Source organism: Amblyomma americanum, unplaced genomic scaffold, assembly GCF_052857255.1.
Source record: "Amblyomma americanum isolate KBUSLIRL-KWMA unplaced genomic scaffold, ASM5285725v1 scaffold_24, whole genome shotgun sequence".
Classification (NCBI taxonomy): Eukaryota; Metazoa; Arthropoda; class Arachnida; order Ixodida; family Ixodidae; genus Amblyomma; species Amblyomma americanum.
This window is the reverse complement of record NW_027526496.1, coordinates 1203026-1226128: the sequence shown is the minus strand read 5'-3', so window position 1 is coordinate 1226128 and position 23103 is coordinate 1203026. Positions and strand designations below refer to the sequence as shown.

Below are 23103 nucleotides of genomic sequence, written 5' to 3'. Positions count from 1 at the left end.
ATGGGACGCATTCTTCGCTGCAATGTTTATCCCAACACATGAAGGTAGCGTGGTGGCTCTTGCTTGGCTCCATCCTCAACAGTGATGCATCGGAGTGTTGCCGAATGAGATCCTAATTGGGTAGGGCCCAGACCTCTGTAGGTGCGGACTGCGCGCGAACGCTTCACTCGTGCCACTTTCATTCGAGGACTTGTACAGAATGGTGCACTACATTTATTACTACTGTCTGGCCAAAAGCATATTATTTGGGTTTAAGTAGCCGGGGAAATAACACTGGGTTCCATGGCATTAGTGCCACAGAGAAAAGCATGACAGACGCCACTTTTCATGAATATTCTGTTTACTACGCATAGGCACAATGGAGCCTTGCAGCTGCCACAGGGATAGGCAGGCATACAACACTCACTGGTGACATCAGGGCCATCACACATGGTGGCCAAGAACAGTTCAGCGTATTCAAGTGGAATTTATTGCCGCCAGCTGGACAGACATACAGCATGCTACACTACAAACACTCAAATTTACAGCAAAGCATCTGTATACTATTTGTATACATATCACTCTATAAATACCCCGAAAAAAGGAAACAAAATTAAAAGGCGCCAATATGTGCCAAGAGGCCTTCCTCAGCCCCCTGCCCTGAATCCACAATGTACAATTCAAAAGAGCCCTGCGTGGGCCTGGGCCAGAGCTTTTGGCCCAAGCCCAGAGGCAAAGTTTGAGATTTCCACAGCAAGCCAGCATGTATCAGTGGCCATTATCAAGTTATACACAAATAACCACACTAGTGATGCCAAAACCGCTGGCCGCCATGTATATGATGCTAACAGATTGCTTAGCTGATCAGGGCAGATTTGCAATGAGAATAAGCCCTCAATACCCAGGTGTTGTGCCCGAAACACACTTTCTGCACAGGACTGGTTTTGCAGGCACACAGATACTGCGGACTATGACTGCAGAACCCTTGGTGCACATGATTGCAATGAATGTCTCCATCCCTTCGGCAGATGCCGAGTGACAACACGGAAGTGCAGCCCACCTCTTCTATTTCTCATTCGACGGTGGAAAAAGAGGGAAAAAAAGAAAGCCCCAAAAAGCAAACAAGTTCCTCCTGGTGGTGTTTTAAAATGCCAGAGGCACGAACTCTTGCGGGCTTGACAGCGCACGCTGTTTCAGGTGAGTCCTCCTAATTTGGGAGAGGAAAAAAAAGCAAAGTTATGCTACAGCTGCACAACCTGTCCAGCAAAGCTGGTGTAACACTGTCTGGTAGGAATTTTTGCACTGCTCTCAAAATAACATAAATGCCGGCACAGCCAAGAGAAACTGCCAGCAATGGTGCAATGAACACACCAAGAAAGAAAACACAAAAACGCCACATAGCATGCCTCATCCTGGAGCTCTGCCTGTCCACTTCCTGCTTGGCGATGCTAGCAGGACTGAGAAATTTGACTGATCACTGTAAATGATGCAAGTTTCAAGAAACCCTCATTCTTGTCTGTGCAGGCTGACACAAGAGCATTACAAGTGTCCAAGCATGAGATCCAGGGAGCATGGTGCAAGCATCAGTATCCCGTTAACTGGCCTTGCAAATAAGATAGAAATCCATCTGCACTCAAGCTGAGAAACTGAAAAGACAGAGCTCAAGGAAGAAACATCTCAAAACATGTTTTTCCATGTTTCTTGGGCCATTTTTTGCACGTTCCATGGCACAGTCACCAGTGGTGCAATGCATGTCTGACGGTGTGACTTTATAAGCAGCACCCCTCTGTCAGGTATAGCCAGCAACAACACCGGTATAGCACAATGAATACAATGTTTTGTTTGTAAGCTTGAAAAAACTCCAGCTGCGAGTGCAGTGTCAGGTCTGTCCCTTCGGGATGTACATACACCTAGCGAGCAACGCTGTTGCATGTAAGAATCAGAATTGAAGATATAGCCGAGACCTGGTTTCCCCACCACAATGCCACTGGGATATGTAGAGTACTCACCTTCAAGGTGACTCTACATTGACTTTTCAAGATGACTTTGAAGCAGACACCAGATTCACAGTTAATATACCCCTCTGTATGTACCAAACTGTGAAAATGAGGGCTGAGCCGTCATCATCATCAGAAGGAAAAAACCTCTCCCTTATCTCGCCCTGTCCTGTGCCAGCTGCCCTGCCCTCTTATCCCAGCAAACTTGCGAATTTCATTTGATGATATCATTGTCCACCACCCGCTGCCTTCTCTCGGTCCACCACCCTGAGGGAGCATTGCCCACCCTGCACACCATTTCTCCTTCTTGATTGATGTCCTTAACTTGAGTTAGGTCCCTGACACACTGTTCCTGAATGTTACAACTTTGCATAGCACAGCTCTTAAGCACTCGTTTGCGGGTTGAGCTGCACTGCATACAGGTAAACCATGTTAAAAAAAATTAAAAATTGCCGCAAATGAGATTCGAACCCGCGGCACTGCAAACAAACCAGCTTCGCTGGCCACTGCACGAGAGCACTATGCTATCGCCGCAGGCGGCCACACCTTGTGTTAGACTGCAACACACTCTCGCACTGTACAATGCACATCCTTGTCTTCTACAAAAGACTGCTACCGAACTAATATACACATTCTCGCGCACTGTGTACTGCACATCGTCTTCTTCATCAACTAATACCACTATCAAACTAATATCGTCACCAGACGTGCCGATGACCCAGCAGAGCAAAACAGTGAGCCTACAGAGACAGAGCACTCGGCTATCGCTGCATTCAATCACGCCTAGTGCTAAACTGCAACACACTCTCACACTGTGCGTTGCACATTGCCGTCGTCTTCTACAAAAGCTGCTATCGAACTTGTTGTGTTCGGAATTAAGAGGTATGGAAGTTGCGCATTAAGCCTGCATGGTGGGGTGCTCAAGACTGGCAACAATAAGCAAGTAGACCCATTTTTGCTCTGCCTTGCTCAGTGCGACTTATCTTTGGCGCAGCTGCAGCCATGACCAAGCTTTAATATAAGTGATGAACCCTAAGCGACTGGGCTCAGTGAGGCAACAGGGATCGCGCGCTAATGCAGATTCCTGCTTACGGTCCAGGTTGCCCTGTTAGCCACAGCCAGTGCGTCAAAGTTCTCAAGTATGTGTGAATACTTAGGACCGGATGACAGCAAAGGTGGCTCCGTCGGTGAAAGCTGCCCATTAACGGACACAGACTTTCTGCCGGACATGTGCAGTGTTCCACATAAGGAATTTTCCTCATCGAAAATGTCACGAGCATGGGCTATAAAAGACCGTCCTCAGCGATACTTCACCAGCGGGCTCGGCGAGCCGACGGAGATCATATTGTTAATGCAATGATTCCTGCTTACTGTCCAGGTTGGTAGATTTTGTTCGTACAGAAGGGACAAAACATGTCTTGTCATTACGCCGAGCACACATACAGTTTTGACCATTGCTTATGAGTGCTTCTGTGCGTTGATGCTATTGCTCTGCGGAGACATTAGAGACATTTAGTATAGCGTATGAGCGCTTGCGTACGCTATACGCAAGCATTTAGCGGGAGGTAAAAGAGGTCGCACGACCACTTTTAGTTTATCGTATGGTAACCTGAACGCAACGATAGCGTAGGTTGCAGTGGCGCCATCTGGTGTTAAATTGTGAACATATGTTGCGACAAAATGTTTTCTATTTAGCCAAGGCGTGGCCAAGGTTGTCCAAGTCGCATCACGCAGATAGCCGGTTGCGTGGCCAAATGGTTCGTGCTCTGCACAGTGGAGGTAGGGCCCGACTTTTTTTAGGTAACCAAACCGAGCGAGGTTCTTAATAACGTCATGGTGCGTACTAGCATCTTTTCGGACCCCTACTGCCTAGCGTTTTTAAGCTGGGACGACATCGAAGCCGTGATGATGCGCGAGCGTGAACAGCAACGCAGACTCTATGCATCCAGGCGCGGCCTGCTGAATCTGGACACCATGCCGACAGCACGTTCCGAAGTCACTTTAGGTTCGAGAACGCAGACTTTCGAATGCTTGTGAACGCTTTAGAAGTGCCCGGGCAGTGAACGGCTTTCCGCAGGCGAAATTCACATTTCTCAAAATGTTTTTCCACTGTGCAGCGTCCTTGAAGGGATTTTGTGCGTTTACCTCCCTAAGTAACGCTAAATCGTCTGCGAATGTAAATCGCAGGCGAGCGGAATTTTTTTGCGCTGTAAACACGGTGGCTGCCATCTGAGAAGTACGACCACGATGTCAACGCACACACGTACTACGAGCACTGCGACGCAGCAATGCTGCGACGGGCTTGGTGGCTAGCCTAGACGGACCAGCTAACCGCCGAAACGGCTACTTTTGGCAAGGCTGCGACTACATTTCCTTAAGAATCCAAATCAAGGAAATCCACAGTCGGTTCTGTCTTGTTGGGGTTAAGAGCTGCGGAATCGTTACACAGAATCGAAAATTGGGCAAGTTTATTGCTCTTTCTTTATGCTGTTGGCGAGGCGAGGCAAAGTGAATATCACGTGTGCCATTCAAAGCAATGAATATGCGTAAAAACCCAATAACATTGACGAATACTCTCTGAAGAGGGGGACGTGGGCGCCGCCATCTTGACAACGCTATTTTTCCTAGCGTACGCAAGAGTAGGCACGCTAAATTCTAGAAATAGCGTACGTAACGCGCACGTACGCTAAACCTCGGTTTGCAATAGCGTTTAGCGCATGCGCAGTACGAAGCACGCTATTTTATAGCGTACGCTATACTAAACATCTCTATTGAGCAAAACCTTGGTTCCGATTGTCACGGAATTGCTTCAGCAACTTGTTGAAGGTCAGCAAGCTATACGCAGTGATTTGGCCAATGTGATCAGTAGACTAGAGCAGACAGAAAAAGCTCTCGCAAACTCTGTCATGCACGTGAATGAACTTGAGAAAACATAAAAGAAATATGCGCCAAAACGAAGGAAATGGATAACCTACATGAAAAAGCTTAGCATAAGTCCAAGAATCATTGAAATCACAGAAGGCTAGCTTAGTTGATCGAGAGGATAAAACTGGCAGGAGCAATTTGATTGTCTTTGACATTAAAAAATAAGAAAACGAGACTGAAAAAATATTGTGCAGTAAGGTGATAAGCTTGGACTTGCCTGTCATTCAGTGGAGCGCATTCAGAGGTAGGTGCAAATTCACCAGTTATCTTATAAGTGGAAACCCGTTCATACGTTTTTCACCGGACCGCGAAAAAAAACGTAACAGCCGGGAAAATGCAACAGTGAGGAAAGGTCCGAAAATTAATGAAAACAGTGCAGCTTTACATTGAAGAAATTTATTACGACATCACGTGAGCTTAGGTCTTAAAAAAATCGAGAATGGTCGATTGCCGTTTTTTCCGCTCGCTGGAAAACGCGTTTCTCGATGGCCTGGAAAGCCGCATTACTCTCAGCGTCGCTTTGAGGTGCGACATACCTGCGGAGGAGGTCCAGAACCACGACCGCTTCTCCAAATTTCGGGTCCGCCAACTCCCCGGAATCATGCGGCTCGTGCTCCTCGTCGTCATCACAGTCTGAGGCTTCACTCGCGACCGAGTCTGCAACGATCTCGGCGATACTCTGACATTTGGATGTCACGACAGCAGCATCCACCACGACGTAGTTGTCACACGTAAGCAGTGCTGTGCAGTTGAAGCGCTCACTGCAGTCCACGCTGAAGCGGCATTTCCTTGTATCTCGGCACGCTTCGAGACGATGCTGTTAAGCGTCGAGGGTGGCAGACCAAGATCCTTGGCGATGTCAACTCTTTTCCGCGCTGGCTGCCTGTCGACTGCGTTGAGAACATCCAGCTTTTCCTCGAGGGAAAGCGCCTTGCGCTTGCGCGACGCCATGAAAGGACGACAAATCGCTCGCGGTGTTAGCGAGGCCCGATGAGGCATAGGCAGCGTAGGTGTTGACGGGAGGACACGGACGACTCGGATGGGTTGAACCGCACAAACAAGAAAGACTAGATTAGCGAGGCCTGACGAGGCGTAGGCAGCGTAGCTGTTGACGGAAGGACACGGACGACTCGGATGGGTTGAACCGCACAAACAAGACTCGATTGCTGCGGGCCCGTGGGTTTTACTCGCTTCGGCTGACGAGGCAGTGGCCATCTAGTGGCAATCTCTCCAACTCACGTTCGGCTTTTTATGGCCTCCGAGATTACCCACACGCGTGCAAGGGGGTGATCTCGGAGGCCATGGTCTTGTAGCCAATTTCGTAGCCAAGCCTGGCCAAGACTCGTCAAAATGGCGGTTGGCGCGCGTTGCCCGGCCGGGTTCGGGGTGCCAGGTTGCGCGTATCACGCGGGAACGTTTGCACAGCTACAACGTAACAGCGGGGTACCCAATACATTGGATCCCATGGGAGCTATGGCCGGGATCGGACGAAAACGATGTAACAGCCGGGAAAACGCAGCAGTGAGGAACGTAACAGCGGGGTTCTACTGTATTTCCAGCATTACTTTGAAAAACAACAAGTGTGGAGCAATGCTGGAAAGCTAAAAAGGACCAGCATGTCTATCCAGAATGACTATTCTGCTGAAACAGTTAAAAGGCATAAATTACTTTGGCAGAGTGCAAAAATGGCAATCACAATGGCAAGGTTTCCTTTACTAATGATAAACTGCTAATTGATAACAACTACCTATAACAGCGCCTATGAGGGGAGGCAAGAGTTCTGAAAGATAGCGGTTGCAGGCCCAAGCACAGGAACTACATGTGTTGCCTGTAAACTCCAGAAGTACTAAGAATAAAACCGATGCCCTTGAGCTACTGCTCCTTTCTTATGATGCACATATTCTTGTTCGTTCAGAAACATGGCTGGATGATAAAATAAATGACAAGATTATTCCCCCCCCCCCGACTGTCAGATGTTTTGAAGGGATCATGGTTCAAGGGGCAGGGGTATCGCAGTTATTGTTAAGTCATCTATCCAATGTTATTTTCAAGTCTTCTGTCCTTGGCCAAATTCCTGATCACGAAAGCCTCGTGCTGGGGCTTGACCTGTTTGTTATGTGCGGTTTACCATGCTCCACAATCTGAAATCGTGTTTCATTGAAAGCTTATGCGATCATTTGCTAGCCAAACGTGAAAATGGTGCAATTATGACAGGGGATTTCAATTTACCAGGCTTGGACTGGGAGAGTCCAGCTTAGAGGAGCTGTGTTTTTGGTGATGTAATTATGGAGATTATTAGTTTTAAGCCTTAACCAAATTGTGTGTGACTGTACCTGCAGAGATGACCTCCTAGATTTGTTTTTTTTTGTGACTGAATTGTTTTTTAATGGTGAAGTGAGCCTGGTATTTCAGATCACCATTCGTTGTTTTTGTAGCGATAGCTACATTATTGTAGCATTTTGAGCCTTCAGCATGGCGCCGTGGCTGTGCCGTCATGCTGTTGCTTGGTGCGGAGCAGCTGCCAGCGGCGCGGCGCCGTGGCTGATCACGTGGTTCGTCACCAGGTTGGTCATGTGACCAGCCACGTGGTGCAGAGCAGCTGCTGCTGCCGGCGGCGCAGCACACCGGCGAAACCGAGCTGCCACAGCTGTGGGTATGCGCTGTGTCAAGTGGCACGAAGATTAAGAAGGAACGCCCAGCGAAACGGAGCGGCGAAAGACTGACTTTGCAATTCAACTCAGCAAGTTCCACCCGGCCAGCTGTAGCTATCGCGTCACTCCAGGTTTAATGAGAGCTAAATCACTGCCAATTTTTATTTTTTTAGGCACAGAATTTCACGAGTGTTTCTACTCCAGAAGAGGCACTGCACATACAAGCATACTTTACCTTGATGTACAATTACCATATGGCCTTTTTTCAAGTGCAATTAAGAAAAAATTTCCAGTTCAAAATGCCTGTTTTCATAGAGGCTACCTGTACAATAAATACTGCACGGTACAGTGCCCATAATGCATTTTCAGGACTAGAAAACATTTTTTCCCATATAAGACGTGTGAATACCAAAGCTGAGCTTTTAGCTTGATGGTATGTGGCTAGGTGTATCACTCGGTGCTAAAAGCTGTACCTACTGCAAGGAGACCGCTGTACAACAATGCATAAGAAATATTGTAAGGTGCAGTGGCTACAATGACTGCTGAGTGACAGAACATCTTCACTGATAGACAAAGATGTGTAAACATCACAGACACATCATCAAGGAGATGGCGTGAGAGTAGAGGTTATTTTACAATAACAAAACATGCAACACCATGACTGGGAATGCTCTACAGTTCTAAGAATATAAGGGCAGCTCCACTATGGGAAATCTTGAGCACTTGCTCATTCTCCCATAAGTGACACCTAGCTTGCTTTGCGATAACACAAGGCTATGAAGTCTTGCCCGTGATGACACGAGATGATGACAATGCCAAATGGCCGGACAAGCTCCTTATGCTATCACATATGTGTGACAAGTGTAACTGTTTTCAAGCTACTTTTCCTCTAGGTATTTAATATCCTAGTCATGTTCAACTGGTTGTTCCCTTTCCTACTAGAGCGGCCTGTATACAAGGTGCCTCAGGTAAGATGGACCATAATTTAAAAACAAGAAAACCTAGGTGTTCTTCCAAGCTGAAAGAAAGTGTACGTTGTTAGAAGCTATGTAAAGTATTTAAAGCCCTTCAAACACTGCCCTCCCCATACCCAGCGATACCAACATCACTTTATATTACACATCAGCGCCCTTTCCTACCTACCTCACTGCCCTGGATCATACACAAACTTGAACATTGCCTCTACAAATTTATTTTGGAGAATTCATGAGCTGTGTACCAGCGAACGTGAACAAACTTGCTCAACTTTCTGCCCGGTTGTAAATAGCATCTACACAAGCCATACAAGCAAACTACTACTTGCCTGGTTGACCCCGGATCTATTAGATCAGCAAATGATGTTAATGAAACAAGCTCGTTCGCTCCTTGGTGCTAATAGAAAAGTTATCAAATCAAGTGCTTCCTTTCTGTCTAAACAAACTAAGTGAAGCATAAACATCACAATTTCTGCATCTTGCACAGCAAAAAAAAAGAAAGAAACTATTGCAACAACTGAACATCAACCGAACAGAACACCACCACCAACGGAACATCAAGTGCTTAGCCCAATGTGGGCGGCATCACTTGGTTACGAGGCAGAAGAGTGATTGTTGCCACAGGGGCAGGTCGTGTCGGCTCTCATTACCCACACCAAAATCGCTAGCTATCAGCAGCTGTCTGCTCCTGTCAGCCAGCAGTTGCTTCTGTGTGATGATTCATGGTCGTCTGGTATTTTGTAAAGAAAAATAAACAGAACCAGTCGTCACATGGTCAACGATAGTAGGCGCCGACCGAGAACAAAGACTAAATTTGTCTTCGTCGATTTTCGGGCCGAGCGTTCCTTGCAAGTTGATCTCCGCAGGCCCGTAGCATTCACTGCCTTCAAACAGATTTTTCCGCGCACTTAAGACATCTGCAAACAACCTTGACTTTAGATGACACGCAAAAAACAGCAACTAGCCATGGAATAAGCTGTTTTCTTGCAGGCCGCCATGTTCCAGGGTTCGTAGCAGTTTTAGTTGAAAAAATTCAAGGGTTTTCAAGGACTTTCAAGGCCCTGGCATACCAATTTCAAGGACCTCAAAAAATGTTGTGTTTAGCAGCTCAAACCAAAAAAGAAATTCAACAGCAAAATCATTCATTGTATTGAAAAACAAAAAAGGAAAGAGGCATATACCACCTTAAAACACATATCAGTAAACAGACACACATTTCCTTGAAGCACACACTCGTTAAGTATATCAAGAAAGCGCTTGAAGTTTTTCCGCAATTGCACGATCAATTGCTTGAAGGTCCTGCATCTTTCGCAGTTTTTCTAAGACTGTTTGATTTCATAATATATGTGTTGCCATTTGCTGCTTCAGCTTTTTCGGAGTAACTGTCTGCAGCTGCCATCAGGACCGCAATAGTTTTTTCTAGTTTCTTTTTCTTGTGTCAGTTGGCTTCAATTTCCAATAAGGCTTCTCTTTGACTGTCTCAACTGCTGAGCTTCTTGCTCCTTCTGTTCCTCCAAATACGCTTGGTACCGGTTCCAAGCGGCTGCTTGGAACCGGGAACAAGGATGCTTCCCGCCTTATTTATGGCATCACACACAATTCTTCGCGCCGTTTCCTTCATGTTTTCAATGAAGATGTGGCGATTAATGCTAAATCCTCTTTCTACAGTAGCTTGACCATGACTTAAAATAAGCAGAACTTTGACCACACCCCAGAGGTTTGAGCATGAAGTATGGAACTTCAAAAGATTGCAAAAAAACTCATCCAAACTTTTGGAATGCTTCTCAAATGATCCAAGGGTGTGCTTTTCTTCCTGGAGCAACTCTGTGTACTCGGCAAGAACTGCATCTCGCTGGTGCTCGCTCAACCAGTTCGCTTCAATGAGGGCACCCAAAACTTTCCTGAAGCCTGTAAGGCACTCATCAGGCCTTGAACACATCTGTATAGGATCTAAAGAGAGGGCCCTAACAAGAGGGTATCTTAGTGTGCTTTTATCCAAAATCTTCTTCGTTGCATTAATCAGAAACTGTTAGCACTCCATCTTAAATGCAAACACATCCTTTACACTTATCTTGACAGCTTTCACAACTTGTTCTGCTGCAATGTCTACTTTTTCAAGGGGAGCATGATTCTTTGGATCATCGATGTCAATCTTGTGGGGACCTGCCCTGCAGCCCCCTGTGTTTGCTTTCCCACGAGGCACCATGCAGCGGCAGTCTCACCTCGAGGATGAACACATTCCCTTGTCAGTTACATTAACTGGCAAGAGAGGGCCCCAGCATCGCTACGCGGGAGACTTCCAAAGCTTGCGCGCGGGAGAGGGGGCATGGGGCTCTTCGGCTGGGATCGTCGGCGCGAGCGGACGTGTCGCTCGCGGCTCCGCTCTTCACCGGCGGTACGAGGAAGAGACAGGGAGACAGGCTCCCGTACTCGTCCCGTCCGGCCTTCGGAGTATTCCTTACCCTAGCGTGGGCGAACATTCGCTCGGAGCCTTGCTGGTGAGTCGGACGACCTCGATTCATTAGCGTACCTTGTTGATAGCTGGCGTTATTGTTTCTGTAGCAATAAATGCCTGTTTGTGTCAGCCAATGTGTCGTTCCTTTGTTCCCTCAGAGCAAGGCCCGCCGTGGTTGGCGTGCGCTCGGTAGCGTACGCGATCACGGGGTGGGGTCCGGGCGGCTTTGAACCATGTCAGCCGCGATTGAGTAGGGACAACGTATTTATATCTCCCCAAATCAGCCCCACATCTGGCGCCCAACGTGGGGCCCGCTCTTGGAACATTGGACGACTGTCAGTTCGGTTCGAGGAACGCTCTTTGTCCGGACTTGACAAGTGCTAGGCCTAGAGTGAATTTTGATCGCTAGGACCTGCGGCATGCTTTCTTGAGTGCGAGGTGTATTGCACTGCAGCATGTTTGAACTTTTTCACATGCTCAGCACATTTTTTCCCTGGAGTTTCTTCATGAGAACCACTTGGTCCGCATCAAGGGAGCGCGAGGCCTAGCGCCCGCGGAGTTGCCGAACCAGAAGCGAGTGAGTACGGAAGCCGCGTGGGTGGTCCGAGTTTCTGTATATATTTTCTCTACTGTCTCTTTTTCGACTCTGGGAGTCGCGGCTCCGGGAACCGGGTGGCCTGGGGCCACAGGTGCCGCTACGAGCTCGCTGGTATTGCAGCTCGGCACCGGACGCTCCGACACCATCCGATACGGTGGGCGCCGACCGCTCAGGAGCTGCTTCGAGCAGTGAGCGGGGTAGGAGTACCCCACAAAGCTGATGTCTCCTCGCGGCTGCGCGCACGTACCCCGTTTCGGGTCTTTGTTGTGTTCACGGTCGTTGTCGGAGTGGTAGTTAGGCCTAATGCTTTTCGGAGCTGCCTGCACCACGTCAGAAGAGGCACGACCACCGGACCGTGGTGCTGAGAGGGGGCGCACTTTGCTGCACACCCGTTTTTTTTGTACCCTCGCACGAACTGAGCAGTCACGTTCAACTCAAGAAAGGGCTTTGTTCACTCGAAGTGTGCATTTACACAGGCGCCGACACGTTTTGCTAGCGAGTTAGGCATTGTGCCACGAGGCCCTTGTGGATGCCGTTTCCCCTCCCGTGACCTACGTTAAAGGCACGCCGAGAGCGTTTCGGCAATTTTGCAGATCCGGTGGAGCCACCCAGGCTTGCTGTCCGGTGCACATCGTCTCGCTGCCATCTGCTGCGACGGAGCGGCCTGTATCCCGTTCGCCGCATCCATCCGGGGCAGCTGTGGCGAGAACAGTCAGCAGTCACCTCCGGCTGCTGCTGCCCTGGCGACCACTGCAGAATCCTGGCCTGCAGTTTTCCCACCGGCCTTCGATTCGCGGGCCTGCGGACACGGTAGTCCGCGGGCCATGCGAGTCGTCTCAGCGGAGGCCTTCACGCCGCTTTCGGAATACCGCGGAAGTCTGCGTGGACGCTGTGGGCGTGACCTCTGCTGCAAGACGTGCCTCAAGGACATGAAGACCAGGAGACTCCTCCATAGCATGTACTTTCAGGCGCGTGGGTCTACTTAAGGTTGGGGGGATGTGGGGACCAGCCCTTCAGCCCCCTGAGTTTGCTTTCCCGCGAGGCACCGTGCAGCGGCAGTCTCACCTCGAGGATGAACGCATTCCCTTGTCAGTTACATTAACTGGCAAGAGAGGGCGCCAGCATCGCTGCACGGGAGACTGCCGAAGCCAGCGCGCGGGAGAGGGGGCAGGAGGGCTTCGGCTGGGATCGTCGGCGCGAGCAGACGTTTCGCTCGCGGCTCCGCTTTTCGCCGACGGGGCGATGAAGCGACGGGGAGACAGGCTCCCGTACTCGTCCCGTCCGGCCTTCGGAGTATTCCTTGCCCTAGCGTGGGCGAACATTCGCTCGGAACCTTGCTGGTGAGTCGGACAACCTCGATTCATTAGCGTACCTTGTTGCTAGCTGGCGTTATTGTTTCTGTAGCAATAAATGCCTGTTTGTGTCAGCCAACGTGTCGTTCGTTTGTTCCCTCAGAGCAAGGCCCGCCGTGGTTGGCGTGCGCTCGGTAGCGTACGCGATCACGGGGTGGGGTCCGGGCGGCTTTGAACCGTGTCAGCCGCGATTGAGTGGGGAGAACGTATTTATATCTCCCCAAATCAACCCCACAATCTTCACGAGGCTGAAGATTGCAGCAGACGCTGCTACCACAGAGCACTTCACAAACCTTGTCAGTTTTCTCACAACACTTTCAACGTCGTTTGCTAAAAAGAACACCAGAGGTTTTTCAGCATGGTATTCAGTCAAAAATGGCCTGAATACCACTGCAATTCCCAGAGTAAATTGAAGCTTTGCTGGCGTCAGCGGATCAGCGCAGACATCACACACACGTTGGAATGCAATACACTTAGGCAAACTTACTTGTTCACATCGGGCCACAAAAGAATGGCGCGCTCAATAAGAGGTGCATTTTCAACCCAGCGATACGAGACAAAGTTGAGAGGGCATGTTGTCTGGCCATTAACAGAGGCAAAGTCATCTCTCCGTGCAGGTGCATCGTGAAACAGGCCGCTTAGGCTTGAAAGGAGGGTATCCAGGCACCACTTGCTGGCAACAACACCTGCTCTGTACGCATTGTGCAGAGTGTGAAGACCACAAGTCCCCAACTCCAGGCACTGAACTTGATAGTTGTTCTGAAGGTGACTTTGAAATTTTTGAAACGTTTCAAATTCACATTGGACCCATCCATAGACAAGTGAACCATTTTTGAAAGTAGCAAACAATCCAAGGCACTCAAAAGCTTTTCCTGAATGTCTTCTGCAGCACTGTGTCCCATGAAGACTGATGTACGGTACCTGGTAGTTACACGTTCAGAAACGGCATCCCAGTACCGCACGTGGATATCCATCTGCTTCCACTGAAGGTAGTCGTTCAGTGACTCATCGAACAGGACAGCGTAAGAGCTGCACTGCTCTATTTCGCGCTGCGAACACGAGAGAAAATACGGCGACAGGCAGTGACAAAGGACGTACGCGCATTTCTTTTCACCGCAGGAGAAGGCTTTCGCGATTTCGCTGTCGGGAAAAATCTTTTGAAGTAGTTCCCCTGTGTGCGAAGACAAATTGTACGAGTAATGGGAAGATGCCACTTTAAATGTCCACAGTACCTCGGCATCGGTCACAAGTTCGTTCATACTGCACGCATGACGCAAGTCTGATGACACTGAAGGCATGACGCTTTCTGGTCGCTCACTGACGGTAGCCGCCACGTAGTTCCGAATCGAGTTTCCTTGCGCTCCATTTTTTACATTAGCAATGTGCTTTGCGCTTCTCATGTGACTTTTAAGTGCCGACCTGCCCATGGAGGAAACGCCAAATGCTTTACAACACACCCTACACTTCGCGCGATGACAGTCCGAGGGATCCGGAGCAATCCACTGCTTATAAACATTATAGTCCAGCCAGGACCACTGAAACTTGCACCTTTCTGGCATAGCGAAAAAACTCGGGAAGTTTTCTTCACAGCCTGTGAACCACGCTAACCACCAGGAAATGGTCTAGAAACAAGTACACTGGATTGACATGGATTAGGACTTGTTGAATGTAGCCCAGTCAATTCCGCTAAGCCTAGCCAAGGGTAAAATTCAAGGACTTCCCAGCACCTAAAAAAATTCGAGGGTTTCCAAGGCCTTGAATATAGAATATAGTTTTAAAAATCACGGGTTTTTAAGGGTTTCAAGCTCCTCTACGAACCCTGTGAATCACGCTATACCACTGAAAGCGCGCCCTGATGACATAAGAAGTTACCCTACAGCAAATTTAATTGCAGAACTGAGAACACTTCTAATTTTCATTCGTGTTGTTGACTTTTCGACACAGTTTATTACCAAAATAAAACATTTGTTTTCTTCATTGCGTTTCTGTGAATTTATAGACATGTTCCCTCTTAACCGCTGACAGCACACCTTCGTGGCAACAAAAGTGACTGACCAGAAAACTTAACTGAAAAACTGAGAACACTGCTTGTTTTGCTTGGTGTTGCTGCATCTGAGATACATTTTCTTAACAAAATAAAACAATACTAATTTTATTTGGTGCGCCTTTACAGCAAAACTTTAGCCTACGGTCCCTTGCCGTGCAAATAAATGCTTGCGGGGTGGAGCACTGCTACTAGCCACCACAACCTTGCTTCTAATCGGTTGATCCCGCGGTCGGCGCCTTTCGGTGCCATCATTTTGACGTCATGCTCTCAAACTTGAGAGCGATTTAGAGAGCGGTACTGAATACTGCCCCTGTTTGGCCCACATAGGCCTTCCCGCATGACAGCGGTATTTAATACACCACCCCGACGCAGCAATTAGTGAACTACTTGCCATGTTTGATGCGGCAACCACTCTTGTCCTTGCTCGCAATGCGCGCTGTGCCAGCTTGCGTGGGGCCGAGAAAACAACCGGCACACCATGTCTGTTGGCCACTTTTTTCAAGCGGTGGGCTACCTTGTGCTCATAAGGCACTACCTAAGGTTTGACAGCCTCTTTTCTGCTGCCACATGGCTGCTGCAACGTGGTGCCTTTCATAGTATGTAAGAGCAATACGTCTGCGACGTTAGCAATGCATATGTGATCCTCTTCAAATCGGAAATGGCATATCTTGAACATTTTTGAAAAAGACAGTGCATGACGACAGGACACGCTCGAAATGCTAGCATACCAACAAGCCCAAAGTTCTACTTTATTAATATTGTCACAGGCCAGACGGAGAACAGTCGTAGACGTAGAGGGGGACCACAGAACGGCCGAGGTTTTTAATCGCCCAGAACAGAGCCAGCTCGAGCGCGCCTCACGCGAACGCGACCACTTCGTCCTCGTCACGGCTTAGCGCGCAGGTAGCTCGAGCCAGGTCCGTGGCATTAGTCCCCCGAAAAAGAAGAGCATCGTCCCGATGCGAGGGTATGTACAAAGCAGAAAACGAACAGGAAAAGCAGGAAGACAATGTTTAAAAAAGAAAGGAACAAAAAGAAACAAATTAAAACGCAGAACCCGAACACAGTTTAAAGTGTAGCGTCATCGCTCTCACGCGAGAAGTATGGCTTAAGTCGCATTACATGCACAATGTCAGTCCGTGGTTGCCGACGACCGGTAGCCACTGTTCCAAGTGGAACAACCTCATAATCCACGTTTCCAACACGACGGAGCACCTCATAAGGTCCGAAATATCGGTGCAGCAGTTTTTCGGACAATCCCTTTTGGCGGACAGGGGTCCACACCCACACACGGTCACCGATGTTGTAGGTAACCTCCCTGTGGCGCCGGTTGTAACGTCTGGAGTCCGTGTCTTGTTGAGCTGTGATGTGCAAACGAGCAAGCTGACGAGCTTGCTCGGCTTGTTCGACAAAGGAGCCCGCATCTGGTGTCAAGTCATCATCCACGCACGGGAGCATGGCGTCCAGCATCATCCGCACTTCTCTGCCGTAGACTAGACGGAATGGTGTAAAGCGGGTTGTTGAGTCGCAGTGTTGTACGCGAATGTGATGTAGGGGAGTATTTGGTCCCAGGTTCTGTGCTCCACATCCACGCACATGGAAATCATGTCGGCCAGTGTTTTATTCAGGCGTTCTGTGAGCCCATTTGTTTGGGGATGGTATGCTGTCGTTGTTCGATGGCTGGTGTGACTCAGCTCAAAGATGTCGTGGACAAGCTGAGCTGTAAATGCCTTCCCTCGATCTGTGATGACGACGGACGGAGCGCCGTGTCGAAGCACTATTGCACGCATAAAGAAGTGCGCAACTTCGAACGCTGTGCCTTGAGGGAGAGCCTGCGTTTCGGCGTAACGCGTCAGGTAATCGGTTGCAACAGCTATCCATCTGTTTCCTCCCGACGACAAGGGAAATGGTCCGAGGAGGTCCATGCCGACTTGTTCAAAGGGTATGTTAGGAGGCATGATAGGTTGCAACATGCCAGGCGGTTTCAGAGGCGGCGTCTTCCTACGCTGGCACTCACGGCAGGTCCGAATATATCGCTTCACACATGAGGCAAGGTTGGGCCAATAGTAGTTCTGCCGCACTCTGGCAAGTGTGCGCGTGAATCCAAGGTGCCCAGAGGTCGGCTCGTCGTGGCAGGCGAGGAGGATCTCGTGGCGGAGGGCGGCTGGTATAACCAGAAGGTAGCTCTTACCACTGGAGGCGGAGTTTTTCTTATACAACACTCCGCCTCGAAGACATAGGGATGGCAGCCTACGAGCCAGGTGGGAGGGTATCGAGGGATGGTGACCTTCTAGATGCTCCATGATCAGCTTCAACTCGTCGTCCGCACGTTGTTGTGCGATGATGTCGGACGACGTGACTGCACCAAGGAATGCTTCGTCTTCTGCGTTACCTTCGTAAGGTTGCAAGGGTGAACGCGACAAGCTGTCAGCGTCGGTGTGCTTGCGACCAGACTTGTAGATGATCGTGAAGTCAAATTCCTGTAAGCGTAATGCCCAACGTGCTAGGCGGCCACATGGGTCCTTCAAGTTTGTCAACCAGCACAATGAGTGGTGGTCAGTAATAATCTTGAACTGCCTGCCATACAGATAGGGGCGGAACTTTGTGATGGCCCATACTACGGCCAAACATTCCTTCTCAGTTGTAGAGTAGTTACACTCTGCACGGGAAAGTGCACGGCTAGCATAAGGGATTACTTTTTCGACACCGTTCGGACGCTGGACGAGAACCGCTCCAAGACCGACGTTGCTGGCGTCCGTGTGAATTTCAGTGGCGGCATCATCGTCAAAATGGGCTAGTACTGGTGGTGATTGTAGCCGACGTCGTAGATCGTCAAAAGCAGTTTGCTGCTCGGCACCCAACAGAAATGGCTCCTCATCTCGTGTCAAGCGCGTCAGAGGACTGGCCAGCTTAGGAAAGTTTTTTATGAAACGTCGGTAGTACGAACAAAGGCCTAGAAATCGTCGGACGGCTTTTTTATCAGTGGGAACCGGGAAGTCCGCGACGGCAGAAATTTTGTCAGGGTCTGGCCGGATGCCCTCGGAGCTGACGACATGCCCGAGAAACTTCAATTCAGTAAATCCAAAATGGCATTTTTGCGGCTTTAGAGTAAGATGAGCTGATCGGACGGCTTCTAACACCACTCTGAGCCGCTGCAAATGTTCCGAAAACGTTGTTGAAAAAATGATTACATCATCCAGGTATACTAGACATGTTTGCCATTTAAGGCCGGTGAGCACGGTATCCATCATTCGCTGGAACGTTGCTGGAGCACAGCAGAGTCCGAAGGGGAGCACACGAAATTCATAGAGGCCGTCCGGGGTGACAAAGGCGGTTTTCTCCCGGTCCCTCTCATCAACTTCTATTTGCCAATATCCGCTGCGCAGATCTACCGAAGAAAAGTATTTTGCTTGGCGCAGTCTGTCGAGGGAATCATCTATACGAGGTAGCGGATAGACATCTTTTTTTGTTACGCTGTTAAGTTTTCTGTAATCCACACAGAAGCGCAGCGTGCCATCCTTCTTTTTTACGAGAACGACAGGAGACGACCAGGGACTATTCGATGGCTGGATTATGCCGTCATTGAGCATCTCCTTCACTTGCGTTTGGATGGCCTCCCGCTCTCGGGGAGATACGCGATAAGGCTGTTGACGTATTGGGCGCGCGCCATCGTGCGTGACTATCCGATGCTTAGTGATGGGCGTCTGACGTACCTTAGACGACGAGGTAAAGCAGTCCTTAAACTGCAGCAACAATTCTTGCAATTGCTGCCTTTCTGCGGGCGGGAGGCCCTCGTTTATGTGAACGGCGCGTACTGCCTCTTCGTCAACTTCACCAGGCGTGTCTTCTAGGCATGCGAAACACTCAGCCACCTCTTGGACGGGGTCGACGTGGGCGATGGCTGTGCCACCAAATAAATGGCGGTGTTCATTACTGAAATTGGTCACGAGGACTTCAGTGCGACCGTCAGATAGAAAGGCGAGCCCTCTTGCTACGCAAACACCCATGATGAGCAAAAGAGAGACATTTGGCTCAACAACACGTTGTCCGCAATGTGGCGCGTCGCAAGTGACCCTAGCCAGAATACTCGCCCGTGGAGGCACCGTTACGGCATCGTCGGATATACGCAGTGCGGCTCTGCAATTCTCGGGGGCGGGTTTGGTGGCAGCGAGTTCAGTTGAAAATGTAACCAATCGATTTCGAAGGTCTATAGTCGCACCATTTTCTCGAAGAAAGTCGAGACCGAGAATGACGTCTCGTGAGCATTCAGGCAAAATGAGGAACGTTGCCACGAACGTGCATCCGCGCACCGTAATTCTTGCCGTACACATTCCGAGCGGCGTAACCACGTGGCCACCAGCCGTACGTATCTGTGACCCTGCCCAAGGCATCATAACTTTCTTCAGCACCTTAGCCATCCTACCGCTCATTATCGAGTAATTCGCACCCGTATCCACTAGTGCGCTAACCTCCTTAGAGTCAATCAGCACGGGTATGTCAAGGGAGACCTTGGTCTTACCAGACCCAGTCGTCGGCGCCGTCTTCGTCGTCGTCATCGGTATCGTGGTCGTCGATTCGGGAAGGGTCAGTCGGCGCGTCGGTGGAAGCTTTTCGGCAATACGGCGTTCGGCGGCCTCGCCTCCAAAGGTCGCCTGTTCTAGTTTCCCCGGTGCGGGCTCGAGGACCCACGCTGTGCACCAGGTCCATAACCGGACTGATGAGGCGACGGATGGCGAGGTGAGGGCGATCGGGACGTTCGGCGCGGAGGAGGTGGTGAACCACGCCGGCGGGTGACGTATTCGTCAAACTCCTGGAGGCTGTTCGGCATGCCGCGGACGGGGACTACCTGCAGACAAGCCTCGCAATCCCAGAGGCCGATATGGACACCGCCGGAAGATGTGACCGGCCTCGCCACAATGGTAACACAGGGGACGTCGGTCTGGCGCACGCCAAATATCGGTCTTCCTCGGCGCCTGTCCTCGAGCTTGCCAGTAGGGAACCGGCTGCTCGGCGTGTACTGCGACTACCGAAGGGGCATACGGTGGCGCGCAGGGAACCGGCGCAGGACGGCGCAGCACGTCCGCATACGTCGCTGGCGGCCAAGCAGCTGGCTGTGGTGGCGGCTCTACTGGAGCGACGGGCGATCTGAGCGCCTGCTGAACTTCCTCCCGAATGGCGCTAGTCAGAGAGTCCACAGGAAAAATCCCCTGAAGTTTCTGCAGCTCCTCACGGACCACAGAACGCACGATGTCCCGAAGGGAGCTTGTATTGGCCCCCGAAGCAGCATCCAGGGGGTGTAGAGCCGAGATAGGGTTTAGCTGCCGGTCGTAGAAATTGTACCGTTGCTGGAGCGCCCTCTCCATGAGCACGGCCTCGGAGAGGAACTCAGCGACTGTTCTGGGCGGGCTTCGCACAAGACCGCAGAACAATTGCTCTTTCACACCTCTCATCAGGTGTCTGAGCTTTTTCTCTTCCGTCATGGTCGGGTCCGCTCGGTTGCAGAGGCGCGTCGCTTCCTCCACGTACATCGCTACGTTCTCGTTTGGTAGCTGAATGCGAGCGGTCAATTCACGCTCGGCCTGTTCACGGCGATCGCTGCTGGTGTAAGTCTCCAACAGCTGGCGACGAAAGTCCTGCCACGTCGTTAGACTCGTCTCGCGGTTTTCGTACCAGATCCGAGCGGCGTCTTCTAAGCTGAAGTAAACGTTCCGGATCTTAGCACTGTCGTCCCAGCCGTTGAAACGCGCAACGCGCTCGAACTGATCAAGCCAGTCTTGGGCGTCCTCCGAGTATCCGCCGTGAAATGGCTTCGGGATACGGGGATTTTGCAGGCTCACAAAAGAAGAAGGTATGAACGGGCGCTGTCTGACCTTGCTGCCGTGGTCGTAGCCATGGGTGCGCTCTCTTGAGGCTGGAGTCCGAATTCTGGAGACAAGCCGCGGAGCCTGCAGCTGACACGATGGACGGGGGTTCGCACAAGAGGCACCGGGCTTGTGCTTCGGCTCTCCGAGGAAGGATGGAGCATCAGCCTGGAATACCCAAGCGACCTCCACCAGATGTCACAGGCCAGACGGAGAACAGTCGTAGACGTAGAGGGGAACCGCAGAACGGCCGAGGTTTTTAATCGCCCAGAACAGAGCCAGCTCGAGCGCGCCTCACGCGAACGCGACCACTTCGTCCTCGTCACGGCTTAGCGCGCAGGTAGCTCGAGCCAGGTCCGTGGCAATATCTTGAACAGTTTTGTTGATAATTTTGTGTGAACTGGTATCTGCACATGACTTGGTTTTGTAGTGATAGCTACATTACGCTAGCATTTCGAGCCTTCAGTGTGGCCACCGGGGCGGCACCATGGCTGGTCACGAGGTTGGTCCTGAGGTTGGTCACGTGGTGCGGAGCAGCTGCCGGCGAAACCAAGTGGGGGTGGAGTGGAGAGGGGGAGAGAGTGAAACCACGCCCAGGGACAAAGGTGAAGAAGGAACGCCCAGCGAAACGGAGCGGCGAAAGACTGACTTTGCAAATTCGACTGAGCGAGTTCCACTCGGCCAGCCGTAACTATCGCGTCACTCCAGGTTTAACAAGAGCTTAACCACAGCCAAATTTTTTCCTTATATTTGCTGCGCTGTCAGTAAATAAAGTTACACGAAGTTTAGCGCTAGTCCTGTGCGGTCCTTTCTTGTGTTCGTCTTGGTTGCACTACAGTTCTTTTGTTACAACATGCACCATCTAGCCCAACAAAAAGTTATTTTAAAAAGTTTTTCCAAATCAATGATTTCTACATCCTGTAAGCTTTTAGAGCACATCGCGGCCTGCTTTAAAAACGACTTTTTTAAATGAAAAGAATATCCTATCACCTTTACAGCATGGATTCAGGAAGAGTATGTCAACCATTACTCAACTAGTTACGGCATATGATTTCTTTAGAGTGCTGGAAAACTAGGGACAGATCGATGTTCTTTTTTTTGGACATGGAAAAAGCTTTCGATAATATTGGGTTTGGATTAGGGGGTATAACGTCCCAAGGCGACTCGATAAGGTGCCACATTCAAAGCTCCTTCATAAATTGCAGTTAAATGGTCTTCCCTTGTATCATGTTGAATGGGCCAGAGCATATTTAATTGGTAAAACACAGTCTGTTGATGTGAATGGAACCTTTTCTGAATCGCTTGCTGTTACTTCCAAAGTGCCTTAGGGTAGTGTGTTAGGACCACTGATGTTTTTAATATATATAAATGATTTAATAGATACCATTCCACGGTCTGCATCAATAAAATTGTTCACTGATGACTGCGTTGTATATAAAGAAAGTGTCAACTGGAGACCATCAACTGCTCCAAGAATCTTTGCTCAAAATATGTCACTGGCGTGAAGAATGGAATTATGGATTTAAACAGTCAGTATGCTACTCCGAGTTACGAGGAAAAAAAATTCTACTAGTTACCAATATCGTCTTCACAACAGTAATATTAGACAGACATAATTATCTAGGAACCACTCTTAACAACTGATTAACCTGGGGCACTCATACCTCTGAGATCTGTTCAGCTGCTTTCTCGAAGGTTTGTTTTTTGAGACGCAAATTAAAACATACTGAAGCAGAATTGACATCTGAGCTAGTTGGTTTTTCATTTTCAAAAATTATATAAAGCGCACTTAGGACAACAGACAAGGGAGACCAAACAACACAAGCGCTTGTGTTGTTTGGTCTCCCTTGTCTGTTGTCCTAAGTGCGCTTTATATAATTTTTGAAAATTAAAATATACTCCTGGAAATATTAAACTCTCGGCTTATGAAACTTTCGTCAGGTCTAAACTTCAATATTCGTCCGAAATTTGAGACCTGCACACTAAGAAAGTTATCTATCAACTACAGCTTATTCAAAGAAAGGCAGTACGTTGCATTTTTCATAAATACAAAATGCCCGACTCCCCAACACAGCTCATGAAAGACAATAGCATCTGATTACCTCATAAAACTAAACCGTATTTCTTTCCTTCACAAAATTTTGGCAGGTAAACTTGGCATTTCTCTCCCTTCATTCGTCCACTGCTCGAAGGACCCACCATAGTAGGAAGCACTCTTTACAGTCTCTTTTTGCCAAAATTAATGCCTTTAAGCCCAGTTTCTT

At 49.5% G+C, this 23103-nt stretch overlaps 1 protein-coding gene across 1 annotated transcript in view; it reads right to left on the bottom strand.

The window, feature by feature from the left end:
* Nucleotides 1–446: 446 nt before the first annotated feature.
* The window catches only part of LOC144111990 (uncharacterized), a 38066-nt gene continuing 15409 nt past the window's right edge, over nucleotides 447–23103 (bottom strand). The window contains exon 3 of the mRNA XM_077645077.1: nucleotides 447–1186. Within this exon, the coding sequence (XP_077501203.1) occupies nucleotides 1123–1186 (64 nt within the window). The 3' untranslated portion in view covers nucleotides 447–1122. The remainder of the gene's footprint in view (nucleotides 1187–23103) is intronic.